This window comes from Balaenoptera acutorostrata, chromosome 1 (genome assembly GCF_949987535.1).
Source record: "Balaenoptera acutorostrata chromosome 1, mBalAcu1.1, whole genome shotgun sequence".
In the NCBI taxonomy this organism is placed as follows: domain Eukaryota; kingdom Metazoa; phylum Chordata; class Mammalia; order Artiodactyla; family Balaenopteridae; genus Balaenoptera; species Balaenoptera acutorostrata.
The window spans coordinates 150,413,983-150,435,447 of NC_080064.1; the positions used below are offsets into that span (position 1 = coordinate 150,413,983).

Below are 21,465 nucleotides of genomic sequence, written 5' to 3' on the forward strand. Positions count from 1 at the left end.
TTTGAAATGAAGTGACTCTGTGATTCAGAAAGGGACATTTTGCTAGAATTAGGAATTTTCTCTTCATATATGTGGCCACAAGCACAAAGTATATGCTTGTATCATTGCGACAAGTATTACTTGGTCCAGAGTCACAAGAATATGTCCTTTTCAAGATATATGATGCAGGGTTTCATTTCTGATAAAACGCTAAGGTCTCTTCTCCAATTTCTAGGGACTTCTCAATTCTGTGGTTTCTTGAATCCGGACTGAGATAAAATTTTGGATCGTATATCTATATAGTTATTTCAGCCTTGCAAATAAGTATCCACATTTATATATCTATATCTAGATAGAGATATGTGTATATATATATATATATATATATATACATACATACACACTACATATATATATATAACATAACATACATATGCATGAGTATATGCATTGTCAACATTCAAATTCCGGATTTTCCTTAATATTAAAGACATCCAAGAATGCTCTGCCATTGCTTCCTAGAAAGTTTCTGGAACACCTTGCCTGGACTATCCTTCCCTTTCTATGCATGACTTTCCACTATCATTAGTGTAAGCTCAGGGAATATAAATTCATTTATTACTAGCCAAAAAACACAATTAAGAAAGTTAAAAATGTATAATTCATTCCAAAAATAAAAGAGGAATGTCCTTCGGTGATTTTCTGCTTTGCATTATATGCCCTACTGTTTCCCCTCCATTAGAGTGGATAATTGGGAGTTAACCAGACTCACGTACACTCTAACAGCCTTCTTTCCCAGTATGGATAGAATATGGATGGAATCTATAATCTGAATATTAATGCTTTTTTAAATGAAATAGTCACCCAGGTATTTAATTGTTATTTACATAGAGTGAGTGATTATTTGCAAAGCTGAATTACTAGATGTATTCTAAAGGAATGGGAACAATTTCTTGTTGGTTTACAGTGCCCGGTATTTCTAAAGCTACAAATCCACAATCTCCCCCACCCTTCCCCTTCCCCACCGCCACACGTGTGCAAAAACATGAATGCTTCTAATATTTACATCTACTATTGGATAGTGTTGCTGGCTCAGAATGGCTGCTACTTTCCACCCTCCAGGTGTCTGCATGTCAGTGGTAGATGAGTGATCCCTATCTATGCAGTTTGTAAAGCTCTTTGGCCTCCTGAATGAAAGGATATTATATTATAGATAATATAAGGTGTTGTTATCATTATATCACAACACTGCAGATCACAGCACCAAGAGGAGGGAAGGAGGTAACATGGACATCTACACACACACACACACACACACACACACACACACAAAATAATTTTCTCCCTCTCCTCCATGTCCCCTTCCTAGAACTAAAGTGTCGGGAGGATGCCCTGGAAGAAGAACTAGTCTCTAGAAGCTGGTTGGTCCTCAACCAATCGACAAATGCCCTTCAGTTTGTCAGTTTCAGATGGTCCCCCACAAGGTCCAACCCTGTTGTGCTTAATGATTCTTATCCAGCTGTTTAAGTAACTGCCTCTCTCTGCCTTCCCATCCTGCCCAGTTTGCTGGCACTGAAGGAGGAGGAAACATGCCTTCCTTAAGGAGCTCAGCCAGGGAAGGAGAGAGATAAAAGGCTGAAGTTGCTACACAATTTAAAAGCAAACAGGAGGGAAAACAGAACTTTTCTTACAAGGCCAAGTAAAACATCAGTGAAGGCAAGACTGAAATGGGTCGGCCTGCGAAAGGGGCCAATGAAACAACTCAGGCATTGGGCACAAAACCCACTGCAGAGAGAGGGGAGCCGTGGAGGAAGGAGCACATTTTGGCAGCTCGTGGGTTCCCCGTGGCAGAAATAAGAACTTGTACACACGGGGGTGGGCAGGAGAGGGTGGGGGGAAGAGCACCCAGCCTTAATAAACTAATCTCGGCTAATGTAATGTTTATCGAGTTCGTTGGATAATGATACCATGTGTGTCATTATCATCATCAAAACCCAATCTATGTTTTAAAAAGTTACAGATGATTAACACAACATCAAGTTGTTGCAAATAATTACTTAAAACCCACACATAGACACAGACGCATACACACACACACACACGCAGAACCAGGAGGTCCCCATATTCTGTAGAATGAGGGAGGCTGCAGCTGTAGGCCGACAGCTTTCATATCCTCATTTGAATAATGTGTCCTGAATCTGTCACTTTATTCATTCTCCTTATGCTCAGTGTACTCTACATCAACAACAAATTAAGTTGTAAATAAGAGACAATCATCACTTTTGTTTTTAAGCAGCTACTGCAGAGAGAATTTCAATGTACGCTCCTTTCGACAGGGGGAAAAAGAGGTGCTAGTGTTTGCTTTCCTAAGCACAAATATGGGGAAACTAACAGAAACAAAAACAGAAACAGTTTACTGTGGCTGAGGGGAGGAAAATAAAATTCTCTAAAGCACATCCCTCCAGGACCAACTGAAATTTCTCCCAAGGAGTTAAGACATATAAAGACAGAGGTTAAGTTTCCCGGACTAGAATGAAAATCTGTGCACCCAGTCCTTTGGTCTTAACACACAAGGAGTCTCCTCTTTGCTTGGCAAAGCCTTAGACCAAAGGACAAATGCATTAAATCAATTACAACGTAGGTGTATTCACCAACCAACTCCACACTCATCTCCATTAACTTCCAAGAGTTCAAATCACTACCTCATGCACAGAAATTGAAAACATTAATAACGAAAGATGTCCTTACCTTTACATCAGAGAAGTAGGTTTTCAGCATGTTGGAGCTGGGATAACGGGTGTAAAAGAACATGAGCTTTGCTTTTTTCAAGTGATTGGGTGACAATCCTTCCTGCATGTAGGATGCAATTGGTTAAGGAAACAATTTCTTGAAACACAAGCACCTACCATCCCTCCCTTCCCCCTCCACACCCCCCCCCCCCCCCACCCAGGAATCTGGAGGCCCACCCAGAAGCCATAGGAATTCTGGAAGATAAATGGCGCTGGCCATGGAATCCATCACTAACTTGCTGCTGCCTGCTCAGAATGACCACTGCCGGTCAGAAATTGCCAAATATAATGGTGAAGATGCACAATTTAGTTGCGGAATCCTGGAGACTTCACGGTGAGGATGGCAAAACATTCCCCCTGTTTGAGGTCCTTATGCTATCTATACGTTCACTTGTTGCTAAGGAGACAAATGCACCCAACAGGTACTGCACAACTCTTATCATGAGAGTTTTTTTCCTTCTTCACAATTACAGTTCTGTTTGTTCTGTCTGCTCTCTGCAGGTGACATCCAATTATTATACTAATGTACATGAAAATATAAAATGCATTATTTTGAACACTGTTAGGCAAGCTTCACATTCTACCTTTCAGCGCTAATATAATGGAGCATCTTGACTCACTTTCTTCCTGTCTTATTATTATAATATCCTTTTAATTGTTTCCTTTTCAATAACAGCTAAAACTTGGGAGGGGTAGTTTGGGCACCGAGAGAACAGGGAGGGGGTGTCGCTTTTGTTAGAGCAACGATCCAAAACCAAATACAATTTGCCTCTCCTGGATTTATAGTTAACTCCTTTGAGAGTGGCACAGTGGTTGGAGCTAACAAATCAATAAATGTGGGTTAGCAGATCAATAAATGGCCACTTACCCAAAATAAGAAGGTCTATTTATCTGGAAACATCATTACCTTTTAGATCTGTAAACAGCAACTAAAACAGTTCCCAAGAGAATGTGAGCCTAACCATAACAATCCAGGCTTCCTGATTCTCCCCCAGATTCTTGGCACTCCTCAGCAGACTCGGAGCTGGGATGGCTCTGGTCACATCTGTGCCGCAGCCTGGCCCTGCCATTTCCTCAGCAAATTAATGGCTTTATAATTTATCAGAAATGAAGATGCACGTGGAGAAAATCAATGTGGTCCCCCACAAGGTCAATTAAGGGTCCTTCCTAGAAGCTTCTCTAAGGATTTTCTCTTAAAAGAGAGTCTGGGAAAAAATAAGGGAAAAAAAGAAAAGAAAATATGCACGTGTGGGTGTGCGCGCACACACACACACACACACATAAGCACACACACACACACACTTGGCTAACAAACCCAACAAAAATTTCACACCGTATGAAGCAAGGTCAAATAAACACAGATATTTAGGAAAGGTGAAAGTTTCTAAATTACCACCATCAAGTACAGCATGACCAATCTTGGGAACAGAGGGAAACCAGAAAGTTCCTAGAGAAGCATAATCGAATTAATATTGGTAAGTTCTTGACTACTTATAACAGGGGGTTTAACCAAATATTCTGCTGAGAATTTGATCAATTAGCATTCCCGTTAATATCACGCAATTTGAAAAAGATCACCTTAGTTTGTAAATTGAAAAGTTAAATATTGAGCCTTTTGTTTTCACTGAAAATAAACACTGAAGAAAGAAATCTTGATGTTTTATCTGTAAGCCAAAGCAGTTTAACTGAACTTGTGTTTTTGTTTGAGATCCTTAATGATTACAAAGACGATAATTTATGACTGACATACTTCTTGTGCCAAGGAAAGGGCTGAAAGGCCCTCCAGTAACCTCCATTAGACTGAGACAGGGGACTAAAGTAGCCCGGCACCCTTCAGGACCATCTGTCCAAATGGATAAGTGAAATAATAGTTGCAAGCTGTCTCCTATTGCCTCGTGATAAGAGTTTTAGGCAAGTCCAAACTTTGACAAACATCCTCAGATCTGGGTTCTAATCTGTTCTTTCAGAAGGCTACCTCCAAACAACCTAGTACAATTAATTATTAGCAGGGAAAAGTTCCAAACCTTTTCAAATTTGGTCTCATACAAAACGAATTGTTTTGCTGTGGTTCTCAGTTATTGAGCCACCAAAACTTCCTGAAGCTTTCAGTGTCTTTAAATTATGCTAAGATGTTTTCGTCTTTTTTATTTAAAAAAACAGAGCAAAGCATCCATCGTATTTTGGTTGGGATTTAGAGGCTTTTTATTTCATGAAAAAAAAATCATCCTCATTTGAATTTCTCAAGTCCGTTTTTTTGCTTTAAAATGCTTCCTGTTGGAAATACTTTGAATCAATCAGTGGAAATGAAACACAGAATACATCTTTATTTCTTGCTCATCGTGTAATTAAGATAAAATTCCCATAAAATATATGTTTCTAATAAACTATTAAAAATAACTAATGAACGATTTAAAAGCCAACAGTTAGATAATCCTTTTTTTTTCTCTTCAAAATAAATCTGAACTGACCAATTGGTTAATTTCCCTTTTAAGTGCTTGTGCTGAAAAGCAACTGTTCTTCCAAGAAAGCACTAGCTGTTTCCAGGATACTTACACACGCACAATGACTCATGACGGAATAGATTCAGTAAACATACAGCTGTACTGAACACGAGCTAAGCTCCATTCAAGGCCAGGAAAGAAAATGAGCACAAATAAATATTAAGGAGGTAAAGGGGGGTGGGGAGAGGGGGGATGGAACGCAAACAAGATCTGTCCCGGCAGCTCATGTGGCTTTGCCTCAATTCTCTTAGCCATAGCTTTGTGAAGACAGATGACATTCAATTCTATGTATAATGCAAAATAGACAATAACTGCTGAAACTTGAGACAGCTGCCAGGTGTAAAAAAAAAAAAAAAAAAAAAAAAGGAAAGGAAAAGAAAAAGAGAAAAAAAGATGATAAATCCATAAATTAATGAAAGACATCTGCTCGGGAATATAAAAGATCAGAGAAGTAGGGTACTGCAGCTGAACCTAAAATGGTGTTCAAACAACCTGAGAATTTAAGTGTTGTCTGTTTACCAAGCACAATATAACTTCACCTAAACAGCAGCCGCGGGAGAAGCAGCAGAGGCAGCAAAAAGGCAAATGGGAGAATAATAGGTTGTGAAGGCTGCAGGAAGAAAATTCTTTTTTTCCAACTGAACCCTGAATTGTGGCTAGAGGTTTTACATGCTGCAGTTCCAACCAAATGGATCGGGACCACTTGCTTACAATTTCTAAAACGCTTTGAAACCCGGAGACTTTTAGCTTGCTCCTTAAGCTCTGATTTGCTATGTTTCTAGCTTTCCCCCCTTAGGATCCTTAAAAGGGGAGAAAAGATCTAAACTCTCACATTTAATAAAAGGGATAGAGCAAGTTGTTGCTCCACAAAGAAGTTTAACATAATCGATGGGATGTGTAGTTTATGGATATATTTTTTTTAAATTTACTTAGTCCATAATTGGGGGGAGGGAGAAGGGGAATCCAGAGTCTTCCAATCTTTAATATACATGTTTCCCTACAGCTAATACACCTAACAGAATTCCTATGGCCCCGCACCACTTCCAAAAATGTAAAAGATCAACTTCTATGGATTAATTCACATTTTAGAAATTCATTGTTAATTCAGGTTTTCTAGATGGATTTTAGTTTCAAATTATTAAATCGTTTTCCTTTTTGAACTTCACATATTTTTTTAACCTTCTCCCTAAAAGTAGAACAGGGAAAGCTGACTGTCACGGAGAAGAGGTTCAGTTTCTTCCCTTGCATGTCTTAAGTGCTTAGAACACCGCTCTTGTGCTTTAATTGGGTGCATGCAAATGTTTGAGGCCCGAACAAGGCTATTTTTCTTGCGATGCAAAGAGCATGAATGACAAGGCACATCAGGAGAAAAAACAATTGGCTGGCTGTTTCTTTTGGAATTTGAATAAAATTCAATATTTGATTAAATAGATTCATTTGCAAAGATACTGAACACATTTTTAATATCCAAGACGCGACCTTTTGGTGCAGGTGCACTGACGTTCACTTTACCATGCACACACACTCACTAGTTCCTTTCTATTAGAAGGGATAACAAGGTAGTGTGCTCTATTACGTAGAACATATATGCCTAATGTGCTGGACTCAGAATGGATTTATCCGATAAGCTGGTGTTCTTAATAGTTCTTATCTTGGCTACTTTGTTCAGGGAAACAGATGATGCCTTTTGGGGTGGGAAAGAATTGTTCCTTAAGAATTCAGTTATTCATTACAGTTTGGAAAGCCATGGACTAAAAATAAAAACAATAATGACAATCATGAAGGTACCATTTCATCCCATTTCTCCTCATTTCTATTGATCTTTTCTAAGAGTAACTGCATAACAGGTTCACATATGGCCTTGTCTACCTAAACTGAAGTAAGATGACTTGCTGTGGTTCCCAGAGATTTCTTTAAACTAAAAGCTTGAGAATTTTGCCTACACACCATTAGGTAAGTCAAGGGGAGAACTCATCGCCGTACAAGGATGGAGACAAGAGAAAAGCAGACCCAGCCTCTCAACAAACACTCAGATACTCACTGGCTTCAGAGCTGTGTGAACTCTAGAAAAGGATGCTTGCCTATCTTCTTCCTGAGAAACAATATAGCAAAGAGATAAATGGCTAAAAGGGCGAGATCATAGAAGGGAAAAGAGAAAGAAACAGAGGCTGGAAGGCCAGCATGTGGGAAATGTAACCATTCATTGCAGCAAGAGGCCAAAATTATTTAGCTACACAAAATAAACAACTCCAGGTGTAAGCAACTAACATTTCATATGAACGCAGGTGTTTCCAAACCGTCGCTGTTGAGCAGAATCTTCTATGGTAAGAGAGAGGGGAAGTTATTCCTCTGAAGAAGAAGCAAATAAATTCTCTTTAAAGTCTTTGATATGTATTGAAAGAAAAGGAAGTTCTTTCTATTCAAATCCTCAAAATTCCTCAGGGGATTTAGAGAGGGTGAGACAGTGAGCATAGCCAACACTTAGAGCAATCTAAAGATTTTTTTCTTAGAAGACCCAACTTATTAAAAAAAAAAAAAAAAAAAAAGCACAGGCATAATTATCTGGATACGGTGACAAGTCTAAGTAAAAAAAAAAAAAAAACCAGAAACTGGAATCTTGAGTTAAAGAGTTTAGTATGGCCTTATAAGACTTTGAAACCTGGCTTCAAATATTCATCCAAATGGGCACGTCCCTTTCCTGTGTGTGTGTGTGTGTGTGTGTGAGCGCACACGCGCACAAGTGAGAGAAAGAGAGAGAAACAACCCACCATCACTACAACTGGCTTCAAAATGAAGTAAGGGATCTCTGAGGAGCAATGGGGTCTAGCCCTGGACATGAGCCTGGTATGAACCCCAGAAGATGCTCTCCTGCAGAGGGTGAAAAAAAAACCATTCAAGGTCTGTGTCTATGTACTTTGCCTTTCTCATCACCAACAGCTATATTCCAATTTGACCAATGTTTATTGCCTGCTTACGATGTGTAAGGTATGGTGCCTTGCGCAGCTTTGATTCATGACTGGTGGATTAAACTTTAGATCTCTGAAAGTTAGAAGTTAAATCAGCAACCAAACCAAGACTCGATTTCTATTTACATCTTAAGTCCTCAAATCTTTCTCTCAAGACATTATTCTCTTCTTCCTCTCTATGGAAAGAGACTCTATGCTTAACTGCCCAAGTGTGTCTCATACTTGTGGCTCACATTCACCTTATCAGAAATCTTCACTGTTATCCTGAGTTGGCTGGAAGGATGACCTTCATATCAAGGAAAACACATTTCCACCATAGCTGGGACTTTGCACTTACATGGCAGCCTCTGGAGTAGGGTTAGATATGAAAATGTCAATCTCTAGTCATCAAGACAATTGCTCAAAACCCTCAATTTAGCAACAGCCAACTTAATTGCTAAATTTTATAGCCATCTGGCAATTTATATAAAAGAAATATGTCTCTACTTGCCCCCAAATGCTACTATTCTACTCCCCCAAAACATCAACAATCACAAGATTTTTAAAAATTTACTGAAAGGACCAATTTACAGAGAAAAGAATCGGGAGTTAAAAATAGCTAGAGTTCAGGACAGGTCTAATAAAAAAATATAACTGGCATCTCTACATAAAAGGCAGGTTCAAAATATAAAAGAGACATAAAAAGAGGCATTTTTAAAGTCGAATACGGCTGAGTTTTATATTTAATTGTGCTCTCTCGCTTTCCAAAATAATTTGCTTTGTGTATGTTAGGACAAAAGATTTCTGTGTATGGCTGAACAGAGGTTAATCATGCATAGAGGCAGCTGCACCAGACCCAAAGAACAGACCTTGGGTGAACGGGAGAGAGATGGATACCGTCTGAATAAATCAGTACCTGTATATTTCCTTTAAAACAAACAAACAAACAAAAAACCACACCTCACTTAAAGAATAAGGAGAGACTCTAACTCCCTATCCACAACCATCTTTCTCCCACTGCAGCCTCCCATCAGTAGACTGTTCCTCATAAGATTTAATCAGGCCTTCTTTAAATGGACCAGGAGCCTTATAGATAGCCAAAGGGAGAATTCTTCTTATGGAGTCTTAGGGATCTGAAAACTGATTTTTCTCTCTTTACTCTGCTATGAAACTTACTACGTTAAAATAAAATCTAATAGAATTCAATATTACAATGAGATCTTTTTTTTTTTTTCCACCTTTAAATCTACTCTTGGGGAAAAAAAAAAGGATAAGAAGATAATACGGGAAGAAACAGCAGAAAAAACACTGTTGCAAAAGTACAATTTAAATACTACCACTTTGGGGCAATTAACAACTTGTGAAAGTTACAAAAATGTCGGTTTCCTGTGAAGCTTTTGTGCAACCAGAAGTGCCACACGCGTGCTGATAAAAGCCTATTACTCTGAAGAAGAGGAAAGACTGCATTCTTAAGAAGATAGTAATCTACATCATTCTAAATAATGTGTAAACCTGACCTTCTGGGCAGCCTTTTTGGTTTGGGCTTGTTTTCCTTGGGGGGCAAATGAAAGGATATTGCACTTCCCGAATAAGGTGAGATTTCGGACATGTCTTGAAGATCGCCACACTCGGATTTGATGAGAGACAAGGAGAGCCCTTCTGCGGTGCTGGGTGGATGTGCTGGTGAACAAGGATGGTGGCTCAGGTGGTGGGATGACATCTTGGTCCTCAGACTCGTGGTCTCCCTAGTTAAGTCTAAGGATTCAGGAGAGGCTCTGTCTTTTCCCGAGAAGGAGCCAGAGGGAGCACCTAATGGACTCTGAAACGGGTAGGCCATCAAGGGGAGGGGAAAGGGGTGGCGGAAGGTGGACGTGGTAAAGCCTGCGGTGGCCGACAGAGGCGACTGGTGCAGGGGCTGGTGGTGACCGCCGGCTGGGGGGCCGGAGGCAGACTGGTCAGATGAGTTTTTGCGGACCACCAGGGGCAGTGCTTCTGTCTGGTCTGTGGAACTGGGCATCTGCACATTGCCAAAGGTGTCCAGGGGGTTCGGAATGATGACGTCGCCAAAGCACTGCAGGCGCTGGTTGGCGGTGTGGAAATTGTGGTTCTCCCCGTTGACTGCAAATCTGGCCTGGGGGATCTGGAGCGGCGGGAAGACCTGAGGAACCTGGCGAGAGGGTTTGGCCGAGAAGACTTTGACCACAGTGTCCACAACTTGCGACATGGCAGTGTTCAGTTCCTGTTTCAAGGTCTCGGCCAAATGTTTGCCTTCGGGTTGTAAGGAGTTTGGCCCGTGGTCTCTTTCTTTGTTGTTGCCTTCTCGCTTCGGCTTGTTTTCGGCCATTTCCTGCTCCCGGATCAGGGCCCGGGCTCGGTCGATGAACTGCCCCGGGTCCAGCTCGCACATCTCATTGTCTGACCTCCCCACGGAGTCCTGGGCCCTGGCATCCAGGATCTCCGAGCGCATGCTGTCTTCAGACAGGTTACCATCTTCATCATTTTCAGAATCAGTGCTGTCATAGATCTGGTAGAACTTTTCCTGCAGCTGGCGCAGCTGTTTCTGCATGTCTTCCAGCTGCTGTTTCAGCTGTCGGCGCTCCTCTCGCTTCTGTTCTTTGCGGGCTGAAACCAGCTGCTGGAAACTCTGTTGCTGCTGCTGGGGCAGCTTCTGCTTGCGTTTGTTTTCTCGGTAACTTTCTCGGGGACTCACAGACTGCGGGGCCATATCTCTTTCATTGTCATTGCCCCGTAATGCCACACTGGGGGAATGGCTCATACCCCGGATTATATTCTCAACCCGGGCGCGCTTTGCTCTCAGGTGCTCGTCACATAAGCGATCCATATCAAACTGGCTCATAGTAGGCCTGCCAAAAGGGGAAAGACACTCTGGGGGGCTGTCTCTTGAAGAGTTGCTGCATATATCCTCCTGATGTACTTCGGAGCCTGTACTAGAGAGACCGCTGGCTTGGAAACTGGGCTCCGTGCCACCATTTTTGTTCATGTTATTTTTCAACAGCTGGGAAATGATGGTTGCTCCTGGAAAAGGCATCATGGCATCTTCATATGAGTTCGCCCTCTTCAGCAGCTTGCGGAGTACATTTGACTTTTCCCCATCTGCATGCTGCACCACTGAATACTCAACATCCTGCTCGGAACCTTGGGGATTCATGGCACTAAAAAACGTTGCTCTTGCCTTAGCAAAAAATGCAGATGCTGTCCCTACCGTCCTTTTCACTCCAATGTCAACTCTTCTCCTCTTGGTTTGCCGGCTTAAGAGGGCTGTGCTGTCATGGTCAGGCATCACTGGACAGTTATTGTGCCATCTTCAAAAGCTCGTCAGCTGGGCACAGCTCAAGAATCCTGGGACCCTGGCCAACAGAACAAAAGGACTGATGAATCATTTTCTTTAAATTTCTCCAAATTTCCTGACCTCAATCCTGAATCAAATGCAAAATGCACAGGCTCTGGGATTTATGGCATGTTACAATTATTGCAATTTATTATGCACTCTGCTTGCAATGAAACATTTTTAAATATTTCTGCTCCACTGGTTTAAGATGGATTAAGATTAAAAAAAAAAAAAAAAAAAAAAAAAAAAAAAAAAAAAGCAAAAACTGCTTAAGCACCAGTAATATGATTCTCTTTCACAAATGCCTAAAATGATACTGTTTACCTTCAGAAGAAACAGTAGATTATAAGAACACAGCCTCTGACAACCGATTGATTAAATTTGGGGCATTGAGATGCGTATTACAAAAGAAGATAAAAGTGGTCTATACTTAAGAAATAAGGTTAAATGTTGAGGATGCGTGAAATTTGGATGAAAAATTCCATTTCTGCAATAAAATTATTGTGGCTTTAACGCTATTAAGGGGGAAAAAGGACTCTAAAAATGCAAATATTTCACACACACCCCTTTATTACTGAATTTTAAAACGTTTTTGTCATATGTGAAATGGGGAGGAGAACACTCCTATCAGCACCTTTCCAACATAAATGGCCAATTTAGCATGGAAATAAGTGCACAAATACTCATTTTACAAGTCTGCTTACTTTGCACAGATATGCGCTCTTTATTACTAAAATCACATTTGAAGACGGTATCTGTTGCTGGATTTTAATGTAAGTATGAGAATATTTATAAATGTTCATGATGTCGTTTTGATGACTTCAATTATTATAAAGTTGGACTCAGTGCAGAAGAAGGACATTGTCACATTTTAGAAATCAATATGTGGAACAATAAATTGAGTTAGGCAAAGATAAATAACATCTTCAGTGCTAGTTGTTTTTCTATAATCTGCCAAAATAATACTTCAAATGCCTAAAGAAGCTCTTTAACATACACCATTTGTGAATCTTATTTTTTGTGCCAAGTTAAAGGATCAAAAAAACACAGGGGGAAGAAAAAGGCTGAAGGAAGATATATAAAGAAGAAAGAAAATAACATCAATTAAATATGTGAGAAAGGGAAATACCGTCTCTGCATATGAACTTCCATTGTATCTTGGGAACACAATATAAAAAGGCACTTGCATTTTATAAAAGGCACTTGACATGTTTTGTGACGTTAACCAGTGATGCTAACCCCAAATTTTGTATAAATGCATCTTTTTGCTTACAATGAACGTTTTATGAAGAAAATGAAAATATTTTTTTCACACAGGGTTTATCTAATATTAAACTTCACGTTTGCTTAACAGAGCACATCTTCACAATAACAGGGTCTATTGCCAAAGGCAGCGTGCAGAGTGTTTGGAACAGCTCCCATCTCTTTCGGTTCACCTGTAAAAACATCTACGTGCTCCCTAGGACTGCATCTGTGGCTAGTTTTAAAGAATGACTATCCATGCAAATAGGCATAATTTCAGCATGAAATAACCTGTAAAAATCAAGAAAATGCTCAATGCTTAGATGGCCATGTGTATTTTTTTAAGCGACAAAGATTTCATCATGTAGCCCTTGTTCTCAGTTTTTATATGAAGATACAACATTTAAATAAAGGCTGTATCAGAGTGTCAAGAAAGCAACATGATGCTTTTTTGGATGCTTGAGGGTAAAATACTTTTTTGTGTGCCTCAGGATAAAATTTTCTGAACTTGGAATGGAAACAGATCTTGATAACTCCAATATATAGGGTTCAAAATTGAATTCAAGATGATTGTGACCCCTCACACATTAATAAATGAAATTGGTTTCAGGAACACAAAAATGCAAGGGCAAATATTTCACTAACATGTTAGATCTGATAAATCAGGTGCAGCTGTCAGGTGAGAGAAAGAAAAAAGGGGAGATGGAGACAAACAAGAAAAAAGATGAATTATTTTAAAGCTCAGAAAGACTTGCATATTGAGGTGGGATGTCTTTGCGAGGAGGACTTTGTGTGTGTAGATTAGCTTTTCAAAAATAGAGTTTATTGCCATTCTTTAAAATTTTTACCTCTTGTCTTTTTGGGTGCAAATCATTTTCTATTTAATATCACCTGAAAAGCACACAGATCACCAATCAAAATGTTGAACAAACTTTCTGCAGTATTTTCTTCCCCTGTTCCTCTTAACATCCAATCTGGGTTTTCCCCCTACCCATCCTTGCTACAGGAAGAGCATCTCTGCAACAGAGGCTCAGAAACAACACTCTGGTGTAAGGGATGAGCACAAGGTCATCCCCAGCCATCCTTCCCTTCCCAGCTGCCATTTACTTCTGCGTCAACTGCACTTCCTCTCATCTAGCCTAGGTATCAACAGCTGTATCCCTACCTCGTGCCTGAGCCAAGGGGAAGGCTGTGCTCTTCCTAAGGTAGAAAGAAATCATATTCTCATCTTCAGTGGAGAATACATGTTAATTAAACGTGCTTGTTGGGTCTTTTAAGAAGAAAATGTCCTGTAACTTCTTTCAAATTCACCAAATGAAACTGAGTTTTGCAATTTTCTCTCAACTGGTCAGCATTCTTGGATTAAATAATGATTTGTTTCTGTTTGGGGCTAAGAAAATTTAAATGCTTTTAAGTCTTTTTGTAAAATGTACAGCTGAGACATAACAATCAGGACAAAACAAATGAGAAAACTAGGAAAAATTATATAATCCAGCAAGACAAGGCATGATATTAGTAGGCGTGAATAAATAGATCTCTATGTGTAGCTTTGACCTAAACTCAGAAATAAAGGTATAGTAGTCATACACATTGGGATTATAACCCATGAAGGTTATAGGCAAGATTAAATAATTATAACTGGTTGACTGTAGAACTTTATTAGCATCATGTTTCACAAACAAGATGATATATATATATATATGAATATTTTGCCACATAAGAAAATGCATTGTTAAATGACTATAATGTAAATTAAATCACTTGAAAACATTTTCAAAGGTGCTTCCATGATTTCCCAATTCAGAATTTAGAGAATGCTATGGAATTAATTTATCACTGATATCATCCTGTCCATTAGGATTTTAAAAAATTCCTTTATTTCTCAATATATGTACTAAGCCATATGTTTCAACTACAATTATTATTGATTCTCATATTTTAATTTTTATATTAATTTTGAGTTTAACCCAGCAATATGAACCTTTTGATCAGCACTGGTGGACATCAATATCAGCAAGTATGCAGAAAAATACTGACGTAGCATTTGAACCCAAATGTATTATCGATTGGATACACATATTCTATTCCTGTAAACTCCTCTGTAATTAATATGAAAATCTACATAGAGTATTTTTATTATTAAATATTGTGTTGTACCACTTGGCATCTAACTACATAAACACTTGAATAATTCCTATACGAAGGGTATCTTAACATTAGCAGATTCCCCCCAGAAAAAGATAAGAACGTTCAACTATGATCAAGTCGGAGTTTAACTACTCCCAAAGATTCTTCATTAAAATCTGAATTATCTGAAGAATGTCAGATAATTTAACATGGAGAATCCTAAGGAAGCTGATGACAATGTTAGTAGAAAAGAATTTTCAGGGAAGCATTTCAAAGGAACACTGCAGTGTGAAGTAGAAAGCGGTGAAGTGTTCTGCTTTAATAAAGAAGTTATTTGGGGAAGGGGATGCAACTTTTCTGCCTCGATCTGGAGTCCAGATTCTAGACAAAGAAGTGATCACTATGATTATTACTCAAATAGTTCAGTCAAATCTTTCATGAGAAGGGGAAGGGGAAGGTTGGCATGGTTTCCTGCTTGGATTATTTAGACTATCTGTCTTTGTTGATAAAATGATTTGAAGAAATTGCTCAAGCCTACACTTTACTTCTTTTAGAAAACAACCTTTGGGTGGGCCTCTGATCTACTTGGGTCAAGCCGGTTATGAAACTGCAAGTGGAATAACACTAACAAAGAACCTGGTAAATCCATCTGGAAATCAGTAATTCAAGGGGGAAAATCAGATGATTTGATTTAGGTACTCCCTCACCCCTGCCCCTTACCAAGCTGTCCCCTTCACTGTATTTAAGAGTTCATTTCTGCTAATTAGCAACTTTTCCTTTGGAGATGTTTCTACTCACTATCAGGCTAAGAAAGCCTTTGATGTTTATTGTGAAGAACCCACTTGACATTAGTTAATACTTAAATTAACTAACATTGTATTGTCAAAATCTTATATCAGGCTTAAATTTTCCTATGATAATAGAGATCTCAAATCAGAACCATTTTATCTTAAATTCCTCCATTCTATCAAAAATTTCATACATTTTTCACCTGCAAGATGAACACAGAATATTTTCTGAGACATGCCTAAAATATTAAAAAGTAATAATTCACCAAATTAGTAAATAAAAGAGAGTGAGAAATAACTTCAAGAAGAAACACTTACATTTATTTTTTTCTGAAGAGAATTGAAATTTTCTAAATGTTCTTTGAAGCTTTCGAATACACCAGGCAATAAGGTTTTAGAAATTCCTTATGTATATGTCCTTTCCAATTTATATAGATACTTGATTAGAACCCAGTAATAATATATCATGCACAATCCATCTTCATATTATAAAATCAGTAACATTTTATAATCTTTTGTTAATCTTGAACCTAAATATTCCTTATATTTACAGTTGCAAATGCAAAACAATGCCTCTAAGAAATTCATGAAAAAAGGCCTATTTCACTTTGAACAAATAAAGAGTACGCCTGGCAGCTAGGTTATGTTTTAAGATTGTAAGTGCTACTTATAGAGGAAAGATGCAAGGGAATGAATAAAGTGAGAACAAAGATGCATATTAGGTATGCATGACTTTTTCCCCACAAGGTCTTGGTGATTAAACTAAATAGAATTCTACATAATGGACACATAAAAATATCAATAAGTGCCAAGCACAGATAACCCTTATTAAAAATAAAGCAAATGACATATCCATAGATGACATTTTAGTTATGAAAGAACTTCAAAAGCATCCAAAGAAAGTATTAGGAGGAACTTGGGTGTTTAAGTCAAAAGAATAAATGACACATATTATCTCATTTTCATGAAACAAGGATGATCACCCAAGCCACCAAACCAACCAACAAAAACCATTCACCATCTAATCTATTTCTATGCAACTCAAGAAGTAGCCTGTTCAAAGAAAAAAAATTAAAAGGTCAGATTTTGAGAATCCATATACAGTGCTTACACTGAATGCTCAATAGTTTCCCTCACACATGAAGCCACAGTCCTTACTTTCATCTATTTTACTATTGCAGAAACAGGTCCATGTTGTAGCACATGGACAGGTTAACCAAATTACTCCCCTTTTTCTTCTTCACCAGCCACAGCCCATTTCATTTTGAAAATGCTCAGAAGTTCTTGCAAGAAACTTCAGAGAACTGACTGCCTACATCTTGCATCAAATAGAAAAGCACAGTTACCTCTCACATACTTGAGATTTTCCTTCTCCATCAAAGTAATAACTAGGACATCTGGCACATGTCTGGTACAATGACAGGCTCATTCTACTTTATGAGAGTATTTAACATACGACCTGAAAGAGTTTATGCACATACCTATTCCTTCTGGGCAGAGAGAAAGCATGCTAAAGAAGATAAGCTTTAAAAACATAACACTTTCAAACTGACTTTGGTATTCTTGGCAGTTACACACAACACCCATGGATGTCCAAAACATACACACACACACACACACACACACACACACACACACACACACACACACACACGACGCTCTCACTCCTCCCCCCGAATGCCCCCAAAGACCTGGGAAATAGGCGTAAACCAGAGGGAAGCAAAGGGAAAGTCAATCTCCCTCCACCTGCTGCCTGAAGTGGGGGTACTTTCAGCTGCCTGGCAGACAGGAGCCCGAGACACAGCCTCAGCAGCAGCCTGCCAACATCCTTAAGAAAAATAAACAAACACATACCAACTTGTCCTCCACCCCCAACCAAAGAACTCACATGGCAGGGCTCAAAACATAACAACAGCGCAGTTCCCATTAGCCTGGACAATCCTATTAACCAAGGCAACCATAAACCCATAAACCTCCGCAACCCTGGAGCACACCCTGAGGTCTGGAACTGTACAGACACACACAGACACAGAGGAAATTTGCACCTGTCTTTCTTGACATAACACACCTGTCAGGCCCTGCCCATGGTGCAGCTCTCGGCTAATAGACCTTTGTCTACCTAATCCAGGAAAGGACATTATTATAATTTTTTTCTTTTTTTTGTAAAGGAGGTTATAGATGGGAGAGAAGGGGTGGGGGGTGAGAAAAAGAGAAGAGACTTCTAGCCTTGACTTTGAGAGCAGGCCACCCTGTGCTTGCACTGTTATTATAAGCTCAAGGAGACAACACAGACCTTCTGGGAAAAATAAAAACAAGCAGGTGAGTTCCCAGCCTTCCCCCCAGGCGGAGTGGGTTCTGGATTGCCAAGAACAGAAGTTTCACACTCCAACCTGCCTCCTTGGGCTATTTAAGACTGTCGCTCAACCCCTCCTCCCAGTTCTTCTCTCGGCCAGCCTGGAGGACTCTCAACTTCCGAAAAAAAGCTGAGAAGTGGCGGGAGACCTGTGAGTCTCTCTCCAAAGCTACTCCCCCTTTACCTCCCTCCCGCCCCCCGCCCCCCTCACCTCGCCCCTCCAATCCATACCCTCCACCTACGTTCAGTTTTAGCAGGAGGAGTAAGCGGCGGGCACAGCAGAAGAACCAAGAATTTGCTAAACTGGGCTTTGGGTAATGTCTCCCCCCAACTTGCCCCCGTCGTCCCCCTCCTTGCCTGTTCAGGCAAGATAGCAGCTCTTCCCGCCCCCTCACTATTCCTCCCAGTAACAATCACTCTCACCTCTTCACTCCTCCCTCTCCAGTCCTCCGAAGTGGGGCAAAATTTCAGGTACCACCCAGACGAACCAAGATCAGATCGAAGCAGCCCAACCACGTCGACTGCCAGCGATGACTGCGAGCACATCCGCTGCCCAAGAGCATCCTCTGCCCCCACCCGGACCTCGATCCTTCCATCCTCCCGCCGCGCTTGGGCCCCAGTCCTCCCACCACAGGACCCCTGAGGCTCCCTGTGCCACCTTACCCTACTCAACTTGACCTAGCCCTGGGTCCTGGGAGCACAGGGGAGGGGCGCCGTGCTCGTTTCCCAGGACCATCTCTCCATTGCTCCAACCCTGATTTCAACATTTCGGCTTCGACAGCGTTTTAAGAGGAAAGTAACAGAGCGCCCCCCCCCCCCCCTCCTCCCTCTCCCTTCCTCCCTACTCCCTGGCCCTCTGCTGGGGTTAAAAAGGAGAAGTGAAAGGTATGCAAATGACAAGCAAATTGGAAGATCCTGGAAGAAAGGCAGCTATAATAAACAGGACAAAGAGCAAGGACGTGGGGACTAGCCCAGGAGTTTTCACCGGGGGAGATGGGAAGGATGAGGCTGGGAGGAGAGCGGGGATCCAGACGAACAAAAAGCGACCCGGTCCCCCTCGCGGTCCTCTCTCCTGAGAAGAGAGGGCAAGAGAAAGAAGGAAAGGAAGGAAAAGCCTCCTCACCCTCCAGAAACAGTACACAAAAGGTGACAAGATCAGCGACAAGTCCAGCACTATCAGCCTCCCCCCCCCTCGCCAACACCACCCCCCAGCCACCAGCAGGAAAGAGAAAGAAAGAAAAGCCAAGCGGATCACTTACTCGTAGGAACTGGGAGGAGCGGAGCGCTGAGTTCCACTGAGGCTTCTGCTTAGAAACTGTTTAGACACTATTTTATTATGATTCATTTAAAGAACACCATTTTCTCCTGGGGAGGGTGGAAAGATGTTTACACGAGTATGAGTAATGGGAGTCTCTTTTCTTTTCTTCTCATTCAAGAACAAGCCGGTACAAGTGATTCTGGAAAAGGGGAGGGGACTCGCGAGGGGGAGAAGATACTTACTCGGTGCAGAGAGCAGTGGGACCGAGCCTTTTTTGCAGGCGGAGAGAGGAAAACACGCGCGCGCACACGCACGGTGAGATCTTGCGGGTGATGAATATGATAATTGGACAAGGGACGGTGAGTCCGTGCGGGAGCGCGCGAGCGGGCCGACGAGGAGAAGGAGGGGAGAGAGAGGAGAGGGTGGGCAGGGAGAGGAGAGGAGGAGAGGAGGGAAGACAAGAAGAGAGGAGAGAGGGGAAGAGAAGAGGCGAGAGGAGGAGAGAGGAGAATAGGAGAGGAGAGAAGAGAAGAGAGTAGAAGAGGGGAGAGAGGAGAGGAGAGAAGAGGGGCGAAGCGGAGAGGGAGCAGGCGGACCCGGCGAGAGCTCTTTTGCGCCGCTCTGCTTTCCCCGGCTGCAATGGTGTATTATTTCAGAGCGCTCCCTCAGCTGAGGGCTCCGCTCCACAACAAGATTTACTTTAAGACACAGCTGAAGGAAACAGGAAGACTGCACGTCACAGTCTGACTGACGTACCCGGCCCCAGCACCCAATCGCGAGGCGCCTTCGGATTCAAGGGGGGATAGCGAGGCAAGAGAACTTGGGAGGAAAAAAAATATAAAAGGGGTGGGGGTGAGGGGCTGGGAGGAGAGGAGGGGAGAGGGGCCCCGCGCTCCCCTCCCCCGCCTCCATCCCCGCCCCCACCCCCCCTCACCCGCGCGCAGCCACTGCTTGGGGGCGACCGGATCGCCGCGCCCGGGCCGGAGCGAGCCATCTGCGGGCGCTGTGCAAAGCCGGCGACCGCGCGAGCGCCGCTCAGCTCACACTCGTTCTTCCAGGACGCAGGTCTTCCCCCCCCCCCCCCCCCCCCCCGCTTCGTTTCCCAGATACAGCTGATCGAGTTCGCTGAACGGCAGAGCGAGTGAGCGCTCCTTGGACAGGGGTGGAGGAAGGCACAGAAAAGTATACTAGAGAAAAAGTGGAGGTTTTAGGGGTGGGGTGGTCTAAGAGGAGGGAGTGAGGATCCTCAAAACATTCCACTTTTTAAATGATCATAGCTAGTATCAGGAATACATGTCACCCTTGCTTCCTTTTAAAGGAGAGGCGGACAAGAAAATACAGGTAGGTTTGGGATTAAAATAATAGGTGCCAGAGGTTTCACACCGGCTCCGCTGCATCTGATATAAGAAGACCAGTATTGGCTGAATCCCAGTCAATCTCCCGTCAAAATTGTTAGGAAGAATATTTGTCCTTGGTTACCTCTAACAACTTTATTTGGATTGTAGGTACAGCAACCTTTACGGGAAAAAAAAAATGTTACAAACATTACCACGCGATTACTGCTCAGTAACTCACTCACCCCAGAATGATTAAAGAGAGAGGTTTCAAATAGGATTTACACAGTTTTGACCTCTGGGTAACAAACTTTAAAGTATACTAGGTAAGAAATTTCAAACGCTTAAATTTCGGGCTTCTAAGTCAAGCCATAGAAAATTCACTTCGGTTTGACATTTCTTGGACGAAAAATAACCAGCAAGACTTCTTTAGATAACGTGGCTCTTAAAGGGCTTCTTGGGATTTGAAAGTTGCTAATACTAAAGCGCAAGCGCCCAGCCGCAGCTAGAATGTCTCTTTCACCGGGCACAGTAAACGGCTTTTAATAAAGCAACTGCGCTTATGACTTAAAGATCCTATAAAAGCTAGGACTTGCAAGGGCTGCGAAGCAGAAACGTTCATACCTAGTCGATAAGACACTCATTTTTTGGTAGGATGGGGACAAGTATTTTTCGTTTCTCCCTCGAATTTAATCAGATCAAAGGTTGAATCGTGTTGCGTCGTGACAACAGAGTGTTTGTGAAGTGTGTTACAAGTATACTGGCCGATCATTACCACCATCTTCTGCAACACACGCACG

General features: G+C 41.5%; 1 protein-coding gene across 7 annotated transcripts in view; it reads right to left on the reverse strand.

The window, feature by feature from the left end:
* The window catches only part of PROX1 (prospero homeobox 1), a 53,722-nt gene extending 33,712 nt beyond the window's left edge, over positions 1–20,010 (reverse strand). For 3 of the 7 annotated variants that reach the window (XM_057558797.1, XM_057558771.1, XM_057558800.1), the window contains exons 1-3: positions 19,574–20,010; positions 9,789–11,582; positions 2,728–2,833 (exon numbers count right to left, since the gene is read on the reverse strand). In XM_057558797.1, the coding sequence (XP_057414780.1) occupies positions 2,728–2,833; positions 9,789–11,515 (1,833 nt within the window). In that variant the 5' untranslated portion in view covers positions 11,516–11,582; positions 19,574–20,010. The other 4 variants (XM_057558782.1, XM_057558791.1, XM_057558786.1 and 1 more) reach the window with 4 other exon arrangements.
* Positions 20,011–21,465: the final 1,455 nt, after the last annotated feature.